This window comes from Mchenga conophoros, linkage group LG22, assembly GCF_057382185.1.
Source record: "Mchenga conophoros isolate Kocher_MC1m ecotype Shallow Benthic linkage group LG22, M_conophoros_male_GT1.1, whole genome shotgun sequence".
Taxonomy (NCBI): Eukaryota; Metazoa; Chordata; class Actinopteri; order Cichliformes; family Cichlidae; genus Mchenga; species Mchenga conophoros.
Genome location: NC_140546.1, coordinates 14,961,832 through 14,983,195, shown reverse-complemented (window position 1 = coordinate 14,983,195; position 21,364 = coordinate 14,961,832). Strand labels below are relative to the sequence as shown.

Here is a 21,364-nt window from a genome sequence, read left to right as displayed (position 1 = left end):
TTCCCCTGCCGCTGTCCTTCATAAATCCAATGAATTACCCAGTATCCCCCCTCTTTCCTCCATTAACCCTCCCCTACTGCCCACCTCCCTCTTCTCTCCCTCCTGAACGAGTGATCAATTAAGGCCCTGTCCAGCGCTCAGTGCACGTCAGCACTTTCTCTCCTCCTCTTATCCCCTCCCTGTCATTTTTTTCTTCTTTTCGGGTGTTGGGCCAGCCACCACCAACACGACAGGATAGGGAGCAGAAAAGACCAAAGGCAGTAGGAAAAACAAAAAGAGAGAATCTTTTATTTTCAGGATGAGAAATGCTCTGTACAGAGATGTGAGTGTTCAGGTGTCAGTATGTGCTCGAAGGAAAACATCCTTTCGTAAACCCTCTGGCAGGAAGTTTACCTTCTGCCTTGCTAGAGGACTTTGCTTTAAAGAGGAAGAGAGAGAAGACAAAAGATGAAGGCAAGTAGAGAGGAGTTATAAAGGACTTGTACAGCTGTCTCTACACTCTATCAGTTCACAGTGAGAAAATACATGTGCACAGACAGTGCTGGTCAGGAATGTAATGCAGTAAACATATTTTGTCCTAGAGGAGTAAAGTAGGAGATTTTTGTTTATTATCATCATCAAGTCCCATTAAAACTAAAACAAATCTGCTGAAATGACTGCCTGTGTGGTCAAAGCTTCCTTTTCCTTTGTGTCATAAAATTTTGAGGAACGCATTAATGAGCCACACTTCACACTGAGTGTCATGCTCCTCTGTTATGATGAACACGGGCTCTGTTGTATTTTATCAGGGTAAATCCCTCAGCCATTGTTCTGTTGCTGCAAGAACAGCAACAAATGTGCGTCTGACGGTGTAAAACGCTTGCTAGAAAGTGCACTGCTTAGCTGTTTTTTCAAATTAAAAGAAGAAAAATAGCATCAACCTTGGGATTTGTTGAAAAATACAGAGAAACTCTGCTTTTATCCTTCAGTGGGTTGTTTAGTATCTGAGGATATTCTCCCACACAGCAGTCAGGTAAACTGAATGAAAGTGATTTATGTCTCTGCTTACAGTTTAAAGGTATGGTCCAATAGTGAGCTTAGTGAGATCCAACACCTGCCACATAGTTGAAGAAAACACACGTTATCCACAGTTTAATGTTAAAACAGACCTCTGTGGGCTGTTTAAGGCTCCGTGTTTGGAAAGACACGGCATATTTTGTACTTCTGCACGCCGGCAAAGTGGATTTTAAAGCAAACACTGAATATGTGATTAAAGTGCAGTTTTAATTCAAGTGTTGCTTGAATTTACTGCTTAGTAATTACTGCCTTTTTCATCCGCACTCCCCCATTTCCAGAGGCTCAAAATTAATTGGACTTACTAACATATTATTAAATATATATGGACTTATTTTTAAGCACTTGTATGAAAGTTTTTTGTAGTCACTGCCTGAAGTCTAGAACCCATGGATATCACCAAATGCTGGGCTTCCTCTCTTGAAATGAGTCTCACTTTCTTCAGTTTTGTATTTAATAAGTGAAAAGCATGCTTTTTGGGGCTGAGATCAGGTCACTGACTTTTGCAGTTTGCCTTTGGCCATTTGCACTGTGAAGCGCTCGACTGAGTTTGGCAGAAAATGTGGTAGGCTTCAAATTATGAGCTGCTTTTCTCCTTCTTCCCATCATTCTGGTACAAATTCATCTTAGTTTCATCTGTTCAAAGATGTTTTTTTTCTCTAGGATGCTGCAGACTCACGTCCAGTCTAAAAATGGGGGAATACGTATAAAAGTGGTTGTCACATTGTAATTGTTTGATTTGAAATCCTCTGTAGTGGTGTATAGACGCAAAACTATAACAGTTGTGTCTCGACCATCAAATGATGGACTTTGCTGTATTTGCATTACATCCTAATAGACAACCACTCGTATTATCTCTTTCAAAAGCAACACACAGACTAGTTTGAACAATTTCCATTCATCCCTCCATCTTTTTTAACCACTTATCCAATTCTGATTTGTGTGGGAGTTTGAACATTTTTTAGTAGCTGTGCACTAGAATTGTACTCACATAGAAATTCACATTGAAATGCTCAGATAATAGCATCAGTGAAACACTGGGAGACTCTGAGCTGTTAAAGGTGGGCTCTATCCTAGCTGTTTCAATGACTCATCCTTCCCTTATAATCTTTGTGCTCAAAATCCCCACATCATTAAACTCCCATTATTTCAGTATAGCTTACTCCATAGTGAGGATCAAATTGAGATTTCAGACACTTATAAATTCTCCTTTCCCATCTCCGCTGTCACTGACTAAATGTAGGGTCGCACGACTTTAGTATTTTTCACAATGTTACATTTCCATTCAGTTCTGGGACTTGTTAAGTGCACTCGTGTTGTGTTATATAACAACGAGGAAACACTTTTAGATACATCCTGTGCAAGTACAATGAAAGCACATTGGACCTTTTTTTTTTTACAATTTCCTCCTCTTTTTACTGTAAATTGCTGAGAAACACTCAAAGTTAGGGAAGCGAGTCTAACTTTGTCGAGACCGGAGTGGAGAAGCTCCATTAATCCATAGATATTTGTAAACAGGACTAACTTTGCATTCTGCATACCTTCAAACTGTTTGCAGACACCCAAATATAAAGCATATATAAAAGGTAGATAAAGCTACAGAGTCTAAAAGGTGCAGCCAATACATAACTGTCTCAGACCAAAAATAGTCTATGGGGAAAACAAATATCCTACTCACTTTATCTTTGATTTCAATAAACACTCTTGATGAGTTTATGATTGTGATTGCTACTTTCAATTCTTGGATAATACGATGTTTATTTAGTAAAATATGATCTCCTCACTGTCCTTAAAGGTAGATAAAGCAGGGTGTGTGTGCATTAGGGCGTGCCTGTCCTGTGACTGACAAGTTGCTACCCTACGAGCATGCAGCATCCCTCAGTTTCTCAGTCACATCCTCCCTCCTCATCGTTTCCAGTTTTAAATCATCAAGATGGCAAACAGCCAGCATGCTCAGCTCAGGCTCTGGACTGGGATGGGGACTTTGCTAACCATCGCTGACATCACGATTACTACATTAATCTTTTATATGCGTTCTGCAGAGACAATTCATTTTTTGTTTGACTGGACTTGCACTGTATGGACAAAAGCACTGGCACACTGCCTCTACAAGAGCTGCTCGGCCATGGAAACCCATGCTATGAAGCTCCCAGCGAACAGATATTGTGCTGATATTAACGTCAGGGGAGGGTTATCTCTCTGCAGAGGATTGGCAACTTTTACGGACTATGCACCTCAGCGTTCAACAACACCGCTCTGTAACTTCATGTGTCAGAGTTGCTGTGTTTCCTTCCACTTCTACACTACAATAATACAAATTACTTCAGGAAGGGCATCCGTATGGTTCCTCTGAGGGTTCACATGCACTCCAACTAAAATAAAAAAAACAACCCACCAGCAAATAGGAAAAAGCACACGAAACCCAACAGAAGTGTGATGGAACAGCTGCAGATGTGACAGAAACCAAAATATGCAAACTGTACTGAGACACGCTTAAAGGAAGCAGAGGCTTCATCTGTGCTGTGTGGCAGAAAAAGACAACTGCTAATGATATTATCATCATTAGCTGTCAGGATTAGCTGTTTTGGTTTTTTGTGAGCTTTTATTGCATTTGTTTTTCTATTTCCGTTGTGTATTGGTCGCCTTTGCAGCATTTTACTATTTGCTGTTGTTGTTGTTTTTAATTTGCCTTGCGGGACATCCGGCAAACGTGGAGCTACCCGCTGCAGCGACCCTGTAGTGACAGGGTAGCAGCTGAAAGCAGCAATGCTACAGCTGATCTTTAAATATCAATATAAGCTTCACAAACTGAATATGAGTACCACGCTGTAATTCACTCGCTCACCCATTCACAAATGTTTTTGAATGCAGACTGCATGGCTGAGTGCTTGCTGTTATACACCTGCAGCAATGGGACTAAAAGCATTTGGATTCAAAGATTAAGAGGTGTGCTCCATTACTTTTGTCCATATAAGTAGTCTGTGTGTTGGCATAAACCTTCAAAATGCCACTGCAGTGTATTTCATGGAAAATATGATCCTATTAAATTCTCTTATCTCATTTTAGATCACTGAGGTGACTCTAAACCTTTCAATAGATCGTACAGAAATTTGATGGGATGTTTTTTTGCTGTAATATATATTTTTTATTTAGAATGCCCTAGCCCTATTTTTCTGCCTCTCGTGCCCTTTTAAAACCCTGACCTCCCCTCTGAGTTATTAAACCTTTTAATACAAAATCCAATGAGTTTCGCTGGTCTATTACGAGCTGCCAGATCCACTTAGATGACTGCCTCGTAAGTTATTATCGGTTCAGGTCTCCGCTGTGGTGCAGCTACCGGCCACTGCATCACTGATGACCAGTTAATTCAGTTTCCCAGTCATGATTAGCGCCGCACACTGTGCACACTGCTGAGGAGCTTTGATCTCTGCTGATTGTTGCAGATTGGCAATCGTCTCAAAGAGATAAGGCCTCGCAAATTTAAAGTGGCTCGCGAGCAGTGGAGGGACTTCATCTTTTAAAAGCTTATTAGTCTTGAAGATTATCCGAGGTCTTTCAATTTGACGGTCATTAGATGGGTGCGATTGAATAATAGATGAGATCCTGTTCCTCTGTGCTTTCTTGCTCTTCGGTCCACTTTTGCGTATCCAGCAACAAGCCGCTTACTGCGCCTCACTGTGCCAGTGCCGTGGGAGAGGCAGTCTCGTTCCTTCACGACTGCTCTTTGTTGTCTGTCCTTGTAAAAGTCTCTGTCTCCTCTCCCCGCCCTCTCGTCCTCACATCACTCTAAATGATGCAGTATTTTCTCAACATGTGGGAGTCTGGGGCTGTCTTCTCTCTTCAAGAAAATAAAACAGTAAAATGTCTGCCTCATTTATCTATCTGCCTCTCTCTTCTCCACCCTTATTCTTTCAATCTCTCTCTCTTGCTCTAAGAGCTTTCTTACTCCAGGTTGGATTACACTGATAATCCTCCCTTTCTTTATCCATTTCTGGCTCAGCGCTCACCCTAATTTTGGAGGAAAGTCTTTGAATTAACCAGAAGAATCCATTTCACCTTTTCAAGAATCTGATAAAGCACCCTGCTTGCCGTAATCTCATTTTACCTTCACTCTCCATCCCCTTCTTCATCTGTTTTCTTCTTTTATTTCAGTTCCAAAACAGAATGTATTGCAAAGAAAACCTTTTTTTTTTTTGTTTCCGATTGCTTTGCAATCACAAATCATAGAGCCTACAGTCCACTGGAAATTGGGTTTCCTTGGATCGGGGCCCACTCCATCTTTTATCCCATATTTAGTTTCTTTCATCCTTTCCTTCACATTTCTCCTCCTCTTTTTTTTTTCTTTTTCTTTGTTTTCAGACAAAGTCTTTTGAAATAGCGTCCGCAAAGTTGGGAGCAGACATGAGGATTGAGATGGTGCATATGATGTTGAAAACACTAAATGCCACCAGACAGAGGCGGTCAATCACAGCGCCTGCAAATTTCCACTGCTCCGCCATGCTTTCGTTCTCATCTTGCTCCCGGAAGCGGTCCGCCATGTAACGCACCTCCTCCAGGATGGCCTGGAGCTGGGGGTCTCCCATCCCTACAGTGGAGCACCCTCCAAGACCTCCCGCCCCACCTCCAAAGCCCCCACCACTGGAGACAGTGCTGGGACATCCTACAGTTTCCACATTAGGGGTAGGCGGTGGAGGGGAGCTGCAAAATTGTGACGGCAGGTGTGGAGGTGGGCTTCCCGCCACTCGCAGAGGCCCAGCGGAGATGTTGTTTCTCTGGATGCTCTCCGGGAGCACCGAGGGGTCGTCCATGCTCTGAAAACCCATATATAGAAGATTCCCGTTGTTGTTAGCACTCGTCTGAGCCTGGAGGTGAGGGTGCCCTGCATGAAGCGGCCCTGTTTGGAGGGGAGCCAGGTTCTGTGGGTGCAGCGGGTGGAGGGAGTCCGGAGGGTTAGGGATGCTTCCGCTCTGTGACCCCGAGGAGCAGCGGCGCAGGTGGGGGGCGCAAGGTGGCCGCTCTGGGTCGTCACTCTCACCCGGGCGCTTCATCCGCAGGAACCACGCGACCCACTGCAGCAAAACGAGCCGCACCTAGTAAGAGAGAGAGAGCACAGAGCATAAAAGCACTCAAAGAAGTAAAAGAAAACATAAGAAAGCAGCCACAAAGCACTAAAAGCAGCTACACATCCTGACCTGCACCTAACGCCAGTTAAGCTGGGCTAATAGGCAGTTATTTGTCTCTTTCAAACTGCAGCTGCACTTGTAGAAGTATGAGATCCTCACCAGGGTCGCCTGAGGAAAAGATTTTTTTTTCTTTGACTGCATTTCCCACAGAGAGGAAACTTAGAAATAGGCATACATTCAAACTGTGGAAATATTGAGAGCAGTGCTCACATTACTGTTTTATGACTCTAACAAGTTTGCTGTAATGTTTCATTAAACAGTGTTTAAATAGAGACCTTATTCAAATTGAAACCTTCGCTTCTGCTCTCCCAAAAAATACAAAAAAGACTCCAAGTCCCCTGAAAGTCATTCTGGCCCAGCAGAGTCCAGATGGGTGTCTGGCATCTAATGAGCAGCTAATGTCCAGATGACTGCTCAATTACACTCGACAGAGTATGTTTACCAGCCAGGTAACCGTCTCTGTTGCTGCTGCCGTTGACGTAGGTTTTTTTCAAGGGCTGTAATTATGAACTGCGCTGGTTCGATGCCCTCATCTGAACCACATCAATTAGCCTGTTAATTGGCCATTGGACTGTCTGAACGAGCCATTCATCAACAAAGCGTCCTTGAATTGTGTCGATACATCAAGCATCTGCGCCGTCATGCAGTAAAGCTGATGCACATGTATTGAAAACTGCAGGCCTGTCAGTTCGTCTCTGCAGTCCACACATAAATCACCGGATAAATACATCTCAAGATGTTGGTTAATATTACATTACATGACATTTATTTTCATTTCACACCTTCTTTCAACATTTTTCATGTTTTAAAAAATTCACGTTATGACAAAACCTTTGTTAAAACAAAGCTTGATGAATTTTTTATCATTAAAAAGGCGAGGAAAATAAAAAAAGAAGGAATGAGGCAAATCAAATCCTCCCACACATCCAGAGTGCTTTGAAATGCACTCCTGTTGAAGTCTGTGGTGAGGCATTTGATGAACACACTCAGGCAGACTGACACTGCTGGATGAGTCACAGCCGAGGAAGTCGGAGAATAAAAAGCGAAAGAAAACTGGCAGAGGAGCACAGGTATAGAGCTAACAAATGGATGACATGTTATTGAAAATGGCAGAGCAGAAGAATTATACTGAAGCTTGAACAGAGATTAACAAAAAGATTCATTTGAATATATCTGCGTGAATTAGAAAGACTCGTAAGTGATGATGTTTGTGGAGTTAGGCTCACCCATTTGGGCATTTTTCCTCCGGTCGGATCGTGATGATGATACTGCAGAACCACCACTGTGGCGATGACTGACATCCCAACGATGATCATTATACTGGCAAAGTACTGACCTGGGAGGAGTGGGAGAGAGTAAAATATTTCATTTTTAAGTCACACCGTAATTTCCTACTGCCTCACTGAGCTTCACAGTATCTGCTACAGCTTGTTATTTAGGAAACAGCCCAGCAATCGTTGTATAGAAGTAAAAGATCTACAAAATGATGGCTTAATGTCTGTTTTCAAGGACTCTAAGGTCAGCAAGATGAGGTATTTCACTGAAACACATTATGATGGGATTCTCAAGAAAAATGTGAATTTTTAAGGATGGTGTGTTCCTGTTTTTTTCAAGGTGGATGTCTTCATAACACAACTTCTGCCAAGTTTATACTCCTGGGGGAAAAATCATCAAACAGATTAAATCCACAGCAGATTCTCCTAATTAAAAAAACAAGCAGAAAGGAAAACACTAATGATTATGACTCTTTTTTTTCTTCTCTTACGCTTTTAATGACCAGGATTTGTGTCTTCAGGCAAAGATGGCCTTGCATCTGTGTCGGTTGCCGTCTAAGCTCGCTAAACATAATTTCCAGCAGCGTGCCCACAATCAATTTAGACTATTAAACTTTAAGGTGAGCAGGTGGCCACAGTAAATCCTGTGATTACAGTTTTTTGGGGGGGAGCATTGTGTAGATTTTCTGGTCTCCTGTAGTGCAGTACTGTGCAAAAGTCCCTCAATTTTCCATGTTTTGCAATGAAAATGGGAAATAGGTGCAAAAATTGATTAAAATGTGCAAAATGAAATCCATGGAAATAAAGTGTATAAGGCAATCTGTACAATTCAAACAGCTTGAAAGTCAGTGTTTGGTATGACCACCCTTATTCTTCTGTCTTAGGGAAGCTTTCTTGTTGTGTCTTTAAGTGTGTCTTCATGAATAGTTCTCCGGGCTTCTTGAAGGACATTCAAAACTCCTCTTTGGATGTTGGCTGCCTTTTGTTCTGTTCTCTGTCAAGATGATCCCACACTGCTTCAGTAATGTTGAGGTCCGGGCTCTGGGTAGGTCAGTCCATGACTGATGGTGCTGCATTGTGAGTTTTTCTATCCAGGTGTGGTTTTACTGCTTAGTGTGTTTAGGATCATTGTCATGCTGAAAGATGAAGCTGTCGTCAATCAGACACTTTCAAGATGGTATTGCATTATGGATCAAAACCTGACTGCACTTTTTGTGTATTCAGAATTTCATCAATTTTGACAAGATCACTGTTACCACTGATTTTCACTGCAGTTCCCTGTTTCCCTTCCCTAAGAATGGCTTTTTTGACAGCCACTCTTCCACTCAGACTATTTCTGATGAGGGTCCAGTGAACAGTAGATGGATCAACTGAAGGGTCAGACACATTTCTCAGGTCCTCTATCAGGTCTTTGCTGCATTTTTTCCCATTTCTTAAGAACAGGACTTTCGGATACTGTTCATCGGCTGTAGATACTTTTTTTAGGTCACTTCTTTTTTCCTCCACTTGTCAAGTTTCCTTAAATGTTTTAGAACACACTGCACATCATCCAGAGAAATGCCAAGTTTTCAGCTAACAGCTCACTGAATATGACTTTGTGCAAAAATACTGTTTTATGTCTGCCAAACTGTGGAACAATGTATATGTTTTTGTAACAGGCTGCTAATAAATTTAAAATGAAGTTTTCTGTCATGTATAAGAATAACACTGGTTTGTGTCTGGAGTTAGGAGCCTGTTACATGCTTGAATGAGCCATGGGTTACTGTTAAATGGCTTAAAAAACACAAAAAAGTCCCATTCCACTGAAAGTGGTTAAGTGAGAACTACTGTCTCTGGTAGCTTTTCATGTAGTTTCAGGGTTCTCAGATTATCAGAACAGCAGCTGATGGGAACATTTTGTGCAGCCTGCAATTGGGTAATGTTCCTTTCATCCATTCATAGTTCATGTTATACTCTTGCACTGCAGAAAGACCGTAGCAGTAGACAACATACTTCCTCCGTTTCAGCCTTGAAGGCAAAGTATAAAAGGCAGCATCACTCAGCTAATGAATTTAAAAAAACCTGTAAACCCGAAAGCATTATCAGCATATAAAAACACCATCTGAATGGTCACAGGGACACTTGTGTATCCCATCTAAATTGATACTTGGTCATTGAAACCTTGGGAAAGTCTACAGTTAGGTCCATTATTTGTTGGACACAGTATTTGTAATTTCAACAGTTTTTTAAAAAGAAGGAATGCACTGGCCAACACCAAAATGTCTAACAGACCACAGAAGACAAGTTCACAACATCTAACAGTCACCAAGGCTCTTAGAGATGCTGATCTACAATCAGCAGAGCCTTCAAGATGAACTTGTCCTAAAAGATGGGAAGAGAAAAGTAAGAAGGACAGACGCAGCTCATCAATCCAAATTTACCACATCATCTGTGAAACAAGGTAGAGGCAATCTTGTGGCATGAGCATGTATGGCTGCCAACTGAACTGGACTACTAGTGCTTATTGATGATGTGACTCCTGATAGAAGCAGCAGGATGAATTGTGAAGTGCACAGGGCTGTACTCCCTGCTCAGAGTCTAAAGTGGACTGCACAGTGCAAATGGATAATGACTCAAACCAAACTACTAAAGCAACCCAAGAGTTTCTCAAGGAGAGGAAATGGGATTTTCTTCAAATGGTTGGTCACTGATGTCAACCCAAGACAGCATGTTTAGGCCTGCAACTGAAGGTGGCTGCACTAAACGCCCAGCAGAGCATCTCAAGGGAGGAATCACAACATCTGGTGATGTTCACGGGTTCTAGAGTTGAGCCTTGGATTTCACTCCAACAGTCCTGATATTTAAAACTATATTAGTCTGTACGATTCCTCCTGAGCCTCTGAAAATGGGGAATTGTGTACAAAAGTCACCGTAGTTCCTAAACAGTTAATTTAAATTTGTTGTAAAACCCCAGAATCAAAGCCTCGAATTAAAGCCTGCACTTCAATCACATCTTAATTGTTTGGTTTAAAATCCACCGAGGTGACACACAGAGGCGAAACTACAAAAAAAATGTGTCTTTTCCCAACGAATTAGCAGCCTAACTGTTTAATCAACATGTTCAGCATCCACAGGCTAACTATCAATTATAACAAACAAAAAACAAGCACAAAGTATCGATCGCGCCCATCAGATAGAAACTGCATGCAGTATTTCCAGTGAGTCAGACAGCCTGATTTAATGCTGTGTGTTGCGATGGCAGCAGATTCTTTTTCCTATGAATATATCCATCTTTCACATACCTATGAGAGGGACGGAGTCAGATGTGGCTGGCATGATCTCTGCGACCAGCAGCATGAAAACAGTGAGAGACAGGAGGATGGTGATACCTGCAGATAGAAAGAGAAATAATACATTTTGTTAGGCCATCGATCCAGTGGTTTGGGCTCCTCCCCTCAGTCGCTCTGTCTACTTCTGAGAAACTGCATTAGTCTGTTTGGTATTTTGATAAATAGTTACACTCAGGAGGAGATCGGGTTCGATTTATGTAAATGACTGGCTAACGCTCGTACAGTGAATCACTTTTTTGGCATTGTGCATCTCTAAAGCAAAAAAAAAAGCACTTCGGCATACACAGCACATAACCCTTTTTAAAGGTGTTCAAACACCACCGGTGTGCACGCGAACACACTCCTCACACCCTCCCGCAATTCCATCTTCATTTATCCACCGCCACGCAATCTGTCTCACTTCTCCAGCAAACGGAATTTAGGGAGTGCTTTGCTGGCATAACTGTCCCCATTCAGAGGCATTCAATTAAACTCCCAGGCCGAGAGATAAAATATGAATGCTCTTTAAGGATATTAGGTGAATTAAAAATGCGTCTTTTATGTCGCTTTTTCTCTTCACATATGACATTTATTCTTTTTAAAAGCATGCTCCTCTAACCCTAACGGCTCGGCCGCTCGGTGCACGCGTCTCCTCCATCAACTGAAGTGACAGAGTATTTTTCTGGAAGCCAGTGTGTAAGCTCTCCCCCCAATCAATTCACTAGCTTTAATTACATCAATAGGTTAATCGTCCGTGTGTGTAAGGCTTGGCATCCCCCCCACCTCCTCCTTTTATGGAGAAATGCTGCGTAATGCATCCTGCATCGGGGGTGAGGTTAGGCTTTGACAATGCTGTTGCCTCCCAAGCAGACATGAGTCAAAGAGCATTTAGATTTATCCAGTTACCAAGGTGAACTTAATGCAATATCAAGCTGCAATCTTCTATTTTCTTAAACAATTAGTCAAATAAATGGTGGAAAAAATAATGCAAAATTTCACAAAATTCAAAAGTGACACAAAAAAATCTTGAACCAATTAAATTAGATTAAAAAAATGTAAAGCTGAGACTTTTTCTCTATTTTTACTTTATAAAACTTAATCGGTTTCCCAAACATAGTCATAATTTTTCAACCACTTCCCTCTTCCATTAGTTGCCTAACAGCTTTACCTCTATAAATGTCAGATAACGTGAAATCTGGACTATTTAATGTCCTGAGGAGATGAACATTAGTCATCTCTAAACAGGTTGAAGCAGATATTAAAACATATTTGCAGCTGCTGCTTGATCCCGGCAATGCTCTCTCTCTCTCTCTTCCAGCCCATTATTGTGCGATTTGGATGTCTCTCCCCTTCTCCTCCTCATCAGTCGTCCCTCTCTCTTTTGTGCTGTCCTCTCTGATCCTTTTCGAATTCTTCTCCTGTCGGTGTTATCTTTTTGCTTCCCTCCCACACCCATCGGTCTGTGTTCCTCCTCCTCGCATTTCTCATCTTTCTATTTTATCCTGCAATCCCTCTCCTCTCTCAGCTCCCCACCCCTCTCCCTTTGTCTGTTTCATGCCTCCCCGTAGTCTCCAGTGCCACTCCTTCGATTCTTTTTTTTTTTCTTGAATTTATTCCGGGATGGCTTGCTTGTTGTGAGCTCAGTTTTTGGCAGCCTATAAACTACTTCACTCAAACCCGGGAGCAAGTTGGAGATTTTTGCATATTTGACACGTTCTTTTTACAAAATATATACATTCGTTTCAAAAAGCCCGAACACTGTGTAAAACCTGCAAGTCGTTTCAATCATATAAGGGACATTTGGAAGTCTTACTGCATTTGCAGCAACATGCTTGGAGAAAGTTGAAAGCAGAGCAATTAAAAACTACAAAAAGTCATGGCCACACGTGCTGCTTTTGGGGCGCCATCTTTTTCATAGAAGACACCTCGCTTCTTCCATGTATTACAGCAGCTTGGCTGTGTAGTGAGTTTATGTGCCTGAAGTTTCTATTTTCCTTCAGGTTTACTCTTTACACTGTGTGCATCTTGCACTTGAAGCTTTCATTGTTTGCATTCATGATTACCTGCTTTACAGTTCCCTGGTATTTTACCGGTGTCCCTTTGTTTCTTGGCTACACGCAGATTAGTGACTAGAGGCAAGAAACTGCAAAAATTACAAAGTATGTTTTAACTCAAATGAGCTTGCATTGATTCTCAGACTGGTTTACCCTAAATGTGTGTGTGTGTGTGTGGGGGGGGGGGGGGGGGGGATTCATGTTTCTGTGAAGTCTTTTAAAACATGTTTTTGATCCACTCACCCAATGAGATCTTCTCCCCGGAGTCAGCAGGCAGCACAAAAATGAGCAACGTCATAGAAGAGAGCAGCACACATGGGATGAGAAGGTTCAAGGCGTAGTAAAGCGTTCGCCGCCTTATTGTAATAACAAATGTCACATCCGTGTAGGGCTCCTTACAGCAGTCATAGAAGACCTCATTCCGCTTTCCAGGAACTCCTGGAAGTAGGTGAGAAACTGGTTTGGTTGCTCATGCCTGAATAAAAGTGAATGCAATGCAAACTTTTTTCCCTACTCACCTATTAGGTCCCATTCTCCGTTGGGCATGTAGCCGGAGATGTCAGCGTCGACCATCTGGAGGTCCAGCAGCCAGCCGTCGTACGTCCAAGAGCCAAATTTCAGCTCACATTTCTGAATGTCAAAAGGAAACCAGCGAACATCCACATTGCATGTGCTCATAAAGATTCCTGAGAAAAGGACAAAAGCACAGGGGCTCCTCAATCAATTGACTAAATGACAATAATGAACCGCCGCTTCCTGAGGAGAGGTGACAAGGGAAAGATGTACAGCCGGACCATTTGTTTAGTGCAGGGAGTCTGTCCAGAATATCAAGTTCCTTGTTAGAGAAATCATTCATTCACTTCAAGACCTCTTTTTTTTAAACTTTCTACAACTGTGTGAAAAATGTTACATCACAACCAAAAGTGCACACTGCAACAGCATTTTTATGAACACCCTGCAGGTCTACAGAGAGTTTTTAAATTTCGTTTGGAGGCTGAGGAAGTGAAAGCAAGGACTAGATTAGAAACGAGCTCCCGTCAAAGAGATGGCTATAAAAACAAAACTTGGCAGCTATATATATTGTCACTCACAGGTTTCAGATATTTTCTGCTGTGAACAAATGCTGCTTCTGCTCTCTGCCTGCACACACACACACAGCTGTTAGCTAAGCCTCAGCTAGAGAAGAAAACATCAACGATGACACTGAAAAATGAGATTGTGCACAGTGCCATAATCAGATTCCCACTTCTATTATGCAGAAATAATAAATGCAACCGCTCCCATATGCACGGCATAAGTGACCAAGAAATTATAAAGACACACTTCCACCCTCAAACGAAAAATTGCAATGATCCTCGCTGTGGTCGCTGGTGAGCTGCAGCTCTTAAAGTAATTACTGAAATAAAACGGTCTCTCACACACACAAGTGCAGAGAACCAAAATGCCAGTGAAGCCTTGCAGCTCTCAAAGACGTTCATTATGAGCCTGCCCACATGCAAATCAGCCTGTGGAGGTAAATGACAACAGGGAAAGGGGGCTAACAGGTGGAAGGTATAGATTTTCTCTCTCCTTGCACTTCTTACTCACTAAAATCCAGCTCCTAACCTCAGGTTCCAACCTTTGCTTCATGAGTGTGTCTTTATAATTACTCCCGTTATGAGCTCCTAAGGCCCTAAAATCTAAACGTACACCAATTAAGTTAAAGCAGATCCACCTCTCTGTGCTTCAAATCCATGCATATTTGCAGCCTGCCTCTCGAATATATCCAGTAACCTTGAAACAACACCTTCAAACAAGGCGCCAGAATCTTCTCTGCAGCTTGGAACAATCTGTCTCGCAGCGCGTACGGCTCCCAAAATAAAACTCCATCATTCTGAGCATTTCAAGGCCTAGAGACAAGATTACCTTGTTATAAATGTCATCCGGTCCAGATATGAGCTAAAGCCTGTTACACGACGTTTCCTGTTAGGCCATTAACACAACACAGCACCTTTACCTCTGCAGCAAGAGGAGTTATTCAGACGGCACACAGCAGACATCTGGGATCCTCCACATCTGAATTATTTACTGTGTGTCAAGCTCCCCGCTCCATGCCTGACACCCACAAACTTGTTGCCTCTTATTTACTGACAATAACCAGCTGAACAACAGGAATTGTAGCCAGGCATGTGTCAGGGAGCTGATTTGTTTCTCATTCTTTTGCTTTTTCTTACTTTTTCTCATTTACTAATAAAATACACACATCAAACCACTCCTTCTCATATTTTTCAAAATCGTATCTTTGTATTCTCCCACTAATTGACTCCAGACAAAGAATTAAGCAGCTGTATTTACATTCAGCAGCAGCTCATGGGATGGCTTTTGGGGCTTGCAGTCTTCGACTTTTTATTCAAAAAGTCTTTTCAGGCCCTCCCAGTCGCTCTCTCCTCACCCCAAGAGATGGGATTCAGTCTCAGGCTTTGATAATCTGGTGTATAACGAAAAGACTGAGAAACTGCAAGCAAAGGCCTGTGGAAACACGAGAGGGGAGTCTATACTTTTGTGGGCTTGCATTTGGGTTAAGGCAGGAAGCAGAGGAAGTGAGCGTCTCCTATTTATAGGTGTTACTCACAGAGCTGGGAATCCGTAACCAGTGACTAACTAGGGATGCTGTTTTACAGTGATAAAATATTAATGTCAAGTGTACAAACAGTAGGGAGACATGACTCGATTGTAGAATGAGACGCTGCCGTTGCACCTCGGGGAAATGTGGAGGGGATAAGGAGGGAGATGAGCGACGGGGAGAGCAGGAACGATGATTAAAATCTAAGAAATATGCGGAAAGCCTCACCTGGGGGAAGATACTTGGCAAAGCCGCTGGAGTTTACCAGAACATTGGTCTTAAAGGTGGAGTCAAAGTCATCATCTGCACTGAGGAAGGACAGAGGAAGAAGTGACACGACTTGTTGACGTGTGCGCGTACGAGGCGAGCGTTTAGGGGTTTATGCAGGGTTTACCTGTTGTAGAGGAGGATGTCTGGGGTCCAAATTTGATCTGTGGTAAAGCGAAGATTTTTCACTCCAGGATGTTCGCTCTGGTTCCACTGGAGATAGTGGTCGTACCAAGTCTTCAACACACAAACACAGACATGCTGTCTGAGCCAACAACCTGCAGGCAAATTATTGCACACTAATATTGCACACAAATTGCCAAAAGTATTCGCTCATCTGCCTTTACGCACACGTGTATTTGAGTAACATCCAAATCTTAATCCATAGGGTTTAATATGATGTCAGCTTCAACTTTTCAGGAAAGGCTGTCGACAAGATTTAGGAGTGTGTTCGTGGGAATTCTTGACCATTCTTCCGGAAATGCATTTGTGATTCATCTCAAAGGTGTTCTGTCAGGTTGAGGTCAGGACTCTGTGCAGTCCAGTCAAGTTCTTCCACACCACACTATCCATGTCTTCATGGAGTTTGCTTTGTGCACTGGTGCGCAGTGCTTTTGGAACAGGAAGCGGCTATTCCCAAACCCATTCCCTGAAGCTCTATGCACTGGTCTTGAGCTAATCTGAAGGCCACATGAAGTTCGGAGGTTTGTAGTGATTCACTTTTTGTAGAAGTACATTTTATACACCTCTGGCTGTGGAAGTGATTGGAACACCTGAATTCAGTGATTTGGATGGGTGACCAATACTTTTGGCAACATGGTGTATTTCCAAAGCCCTCTACTGTTCATCAAAATAAAACAGAAGATAAAAGGATGCCACTCTTCCATCTACTGTGTTATTCTGATAACAGTGCGCAGTTTCTTTTTAATTTCCTGCCGTTGAAATCGAAGGTGCTTGGAAAGAAGCCCGACTGGACCTTTTTAAGTTTCTTGAAGACGTTTCTCATCCAAGATGCTTCTTCAGTTCTAAGACTGTCTTCAAGAAACTTAAAGAAGTCTAGTCGCTTTCCAAGCTCCTTGGATTGTCATGACCTGGATGACTGAGAACCAGCACAGATATTCCTGCTTTTGTCTTTTTGCCCATCCTCATTAAATTCACTTGTGTTCAATCCTTTTTGCATTATAGTCTTCCCTCTCTCCGTTTTTGCTCATCTTATGTCTCTCTATGTTCATCAAGCCTGCGTCTACATTTAGGTCCTGCATGCTGAAGTGATTACAATGATATATGGACTTCAGGGTGTGTCACAGTCTGGCGAGAGCAGACTGTATGTATTGTGAAGAGTGGACCCAAAATGCAGACACCAAGGAACTTGGATCAAAACTTGAGTAACAAAAAGCGAGCCGTTTAATGAGGCTGGCAGAAAAGGTACAAATAACGGGCAAGGCAAACAGAAATAAAACTAACATTAACCTAAACTGGGAGAACTAAACAAACAACATGGAAAAACCTGGACATGAAACCTAGAAACATGGCATGGAGAACATGGCGTGAACAACAGACGACCTGACAATCACACACTGAAAACAGAGGACTTAAATACACAGGAGGTGATTAGGGGAAGTGGAGACACATGAGGGAACAGCTGGCACACATGAACATAATGACGTCAAAGTGGGAGAGTAAAACTGAACATGATGAACACAGAACACCAGACCTCTTCACAATAAAACAGGAAACATAATGAGACATAGATATGGCAACCCGAACTTGACAACGTAAGACACAGACATGAAACGCATGAAGGGCAGGGGAGATTTAACATGGTTGGAAACACGAGGGGAAAATAATAACTAGAAACACTTAGGCATAACAATACAAACTTGATAACAAATGACACGCAGCATGAAACACGAAGGTTGAGGGGAAACTTAAATACAGGGGAAGAAAACACAAGGAGTCTAATAACCAAATGAACTTAGATAACCTAATGAACAAAATGAACTCAAACTTAAAACGCTGGGTCAAAAGACCCAGGATCATGACAGGGTGACCTTAATTTGCATGTTAAAGCCTGAGAAAACTAGTTTTTGCCGCTGGAATACAATTTAAAAAAATGATCACCCCAAAACATTCAGAGTCTCTCAGGGGTCCTTACCATCTGCAGCCACATATTAGAGGTTAACACCTGGTTCTTCTCATCCTGCAAAACATTTACACCACTTAAATCATCATTCGCCATATAAACCACAAGGCAAGAGGTGTGAGCGCTGCTCTTGATCCATAAATCCACAAACAAATATCAAATATTTGGAAAAAAAAAATCTGGTGCATTATTAATACCACAGTTTCAGGCATAAACAAACTACATGCTCAATGCTTGGGTTTTTTTTTTTCAGTCTAATTTCCATTTTAATTGCAAACAAGAAAATGCTCAGTGTTCTCCATGAAAAACTAAATCTTAATCCAAGGATCTGAATTCGTCCTTTTTAAAATGTTTTGTCTGATGTCAGAAATCAACAGCCCCCAAATGAGTCGGAGATGCCTACCACATCCATGATCTGTATCAAACTGAGGCTGAAGGAGACGTTGAGAGGTAGGGAGTCGTTGGCCACTGGTCGCTCCATGTGGTTGTAGTCCTTCAGGAGGTTTTTCAGCAGAGTCCTCTGATGAGGGCCCTGCAATGATACTGAAAGGCAGAAGAAAGGGCTCATGTTTGAATCTGATATAATGCTCATGTGTGGAAGCAAGCGAGATTTGATGATTCTAATGTCTCTATGTTCACTTTTAGTGGGTCCAGATTATAAAGTGTGTTTCTAAAATTCTAGGAAAAACTCCATTAAAAAGCACACTGGGGAAACAAATGTCAAAAAAAAAAAAAAACAGGCTGCTGATCAAATGAGAAGATTTAACCTTGAGGATTTCAGCCTCCTTATCTATAAATACATCTGGAAGAACATGACTGAAATGAAAAGAAGACAGGAGGAAATGCATGAGGAGAAGCAGGTTTAATGATGAAATTAGCAGAAATAGATCTGATCACTTATCTGGGCTTTAAATGTAACACTGAGGAAGGGTCCAGCTCCTCAGTCAGAATAAAATATTTCAAATTAATGCTGAAAACGCGGAAGAAAAATCAGCAAAGAGAAGAAAGCTTCAGAGCAAGCGTGGAGAACATTAAGTAAACAGGAACTAATTAGAAATGTAGGAAAACCTTATCAGGGCATAACTGGCACTAATTAATGTGTAATTAAGTTTGTTTGAGAAGCTCAGAGGTAATGCACATTAAAATGTTGAATTAAGATGTTGATTGGCATAGAAGAAGTGAGAAAATATCACCCTGACCACAAATGTGCCGTTTATTTGTGTGCATGTAGCTGTTTGTTTGTTTCCTCTCAGTATACCCATCATAACACACCCAAGGTTTAGCCAAGAACTTTAATTTACTGTTTATACCACGCTTACATCAATCCATTTGCTTGGCTGTTTATTCAACTAAGAGCCCTCCCTTAGTTGCTGCTCAGTCTTAGGGTCAACAGAGACAGCAAAACCCTCTCACGTCCACATTTGCAGATAATTAACCTAACAAGCATGTTTGAAGCCCACGCTGGCACAGGAAGAACATGCAAACTCTACCAAGTAGATTTGAACCAGGCTTCTAGCTGTGAGGTGACAGTGAAATATACATACAGGAAATAATTATTACATTTTTATCAAAAGTGTCAGATTTTCAGTGTGGGAATTTCTTTTTTAAACTACAGCTCTGAAACCCGTAGATGAAATGTTAAAGCTAAAAAGAGAAATGTGTACACTCGACTTTATTGGGTACAGCTGTTAAAGCAAATCAGCCAATCGCTGGCAGAATGGATAAGCATTGTGATTTAGGTGTCTGAGTTTGAGTATCGGAGGAGCTGCTGATCTGCTGGAATTTACCCCACACGACCATCTCTAGAGGTTACAGAGACTGGTCCGAAAAAGAGAAAATATCCAGTGAGCAGCAGTTCCCCGGATCATGTTGATGTCAGAGAGGGCTTCAAGCTGATAGGAAGACAACAGTAACTCAATACAACCAAACACTACAGCATATATACACAGACAACATGCTGGACCTGGAAAGCGATGGGCCATTCACCACATCTCAGTCCAACAGAGCATCTTTGGGATGTGGTGGAATGAGAGATTCACATCATACACGTGAAGCCGACAAATCTGCAGCATCAGTGGGATGCTATCATGTCAATATGATCAAAATACTAAAAGCATGAAAAGATTTGAGAACCTGCAGAAAAATATGTGGAAGATTTGGATCTTGCAGAAAGTCTGTGCACTTCATACTGATAAAGTTTTATATTTCCGAGGTAAATTGGTAAATTTATTTGCCGGGATGCGGTATGCTGTGCGTGAAATGGAAGGAACTGTTTGTTTAGTGAAAATGTCACTCGGTGTGCTGATACCCAAATAAACTGCTGCGAAAAGCAGATGCAGCCTGTACTCTGAGCAGTATGGAGGAATTCTTTTTTATATATTACACTCTTATATAAGTTCGCTGCTGGGAATATGACAGGATTAAACCCTAGAGGTGCAGAGTACAAATTTGCATGCACTTGTGGTGGCGTTTCCTTTCAAAGCTTGCCAAGTAATGAAAATTCCCTGAATGTTTTTTTCTTTAAAAATCTGCGTGCCCAAATACTGTCAGAAACTTTCGCTTCCTCTGTCTTCTTGTCGTTCATGTTTCCCAGCTTTTAGTCTTTGAAACCAAACAAACTGAACATTCTTTCACTGCTGGTACTTCTCCCTGTTGGTAAAGTTTGCCTGCTCTCCTCTCAGGTCTCTCAATCAATTGTCAGCATTTATGTTCAGCTTTTACTTGTGCTGCTCGGAGCGCCATCGGCTCGGCTGCAGCAACATGTCCACAACACGGAGAGGCAAGATGGAGATGGAAGAGCCAATCTATACGTCAATTCATTTGATCTCTGACAGGTTTTCCATGTGAGAGCCCCTCGTGTGCACACAGATTTGTGCAGAAAGAGCCAAGGCAAAAACTGCTTCCATTTTTCTATCTGACATCTGCCTCGCTGTGCTGACTAGATGTCAATCTGCCCATTACAACATCTCACGCAGAGGCATCCAACCCCGTCTCTCAGCTAAACTAACATCCAGAAAATATGAGCACAGTTAAGACGTAAACAAACAAAGCAAACAGGTGAGCAAGAGTCTCACTTTTCTTCTCCCGGAGTCTCTTTCCTACTTCCTGCTATTCTTATTCCACTGCATACTTTGTAAATCAAGCATCAGCAACGTGGACCCCAGCGCCCGAATTCCTCTAAAATGCTGCTGCAATCCGATTCCCTGAAAACAGAGTGAAAGACAGACAGAGAGAGACATGAAGGCAGGCTCACCGTGGATCAAAGCAGAGAATCCAGAGAGGAGCAGAGCCACTGAGTGCCACATCCTGGTGGTGTGGAAGGGGTAAAAGAGAGGAGGCAGAAGAAGAGAAGCTTCAGATGTTGGAAAAAAGAGGAGGAGGAGGGAAAGGGAAAGGGGGGGATACAGAGAGGAAGGGAGGAAAGGAGCAGAGACTCAGGAAGCTGCTGGAAATCCTCCGGTCTGCATCCAGTCAGCATCA

At 42.2% G+C, this 21,364-nt stretch overlaps 1 protein-coding gene across 1 annotated transcript; it reads right to left on the bottom strand.

Moving 5' to 3' along the window:
* Window positions 1-264: 264 nt before the first annotated feature.
* On the bottom strand, window positions 265-21,364 carry chrna11 (cholinergic receptor, nicotinic, alpha 11). The gene is made up of 10 exons (XM_085262425.1): window positions 21,138-21,364; window positions 18,288-18,427; window positions 17,897-17,941; window positions 15,869-15,978; window positions 15,703-15,782; window positions 13,391-13,558; window positions 13,116-13,310; window positions 10,792-10,878; window positions 7,463-7,572; window positions 265-6,143 (listed from the first exon to the last, which is right to left on the bottom strand). The coding sequence occupies exons 1-10, from the start codon at window positions 21,187-21,189 to the stop codon at window positions 5,409-5,411; spliced, it is 1,722 nt and encodes a 573-aa protein (XP_085118551.1). The 5' UTR covers window positions 21,190-21,364; the 3' UTR covers window positions 265-5,408.

Excerpts from the sequence above, each read along its gene's own strand:
- chrna11 (XM_085262425.1), bottom strand. The coding sequence starts at position 21,189 with ATGTGGCACTCAGTGGCTCTGCTCCTCTCTGGATTCTCTGCTTTGATC. Across the intron at positions 13,311-13,390 it reads CGGAGAATGGGACCTAATAG|GAGTTCCTGGAAAGCGGAAT; the intron begins GTGAGTAGGGAA and ends ACCTACTTCCAG. Across the intron at positions 6,144-7,462 it reads GAGGAAAAATGCCCAAATGG|GTGCGGCTCGTTTTGCTGCA; the intron begins GTGAGCCTAACT and ends CTCTCTTACTAG.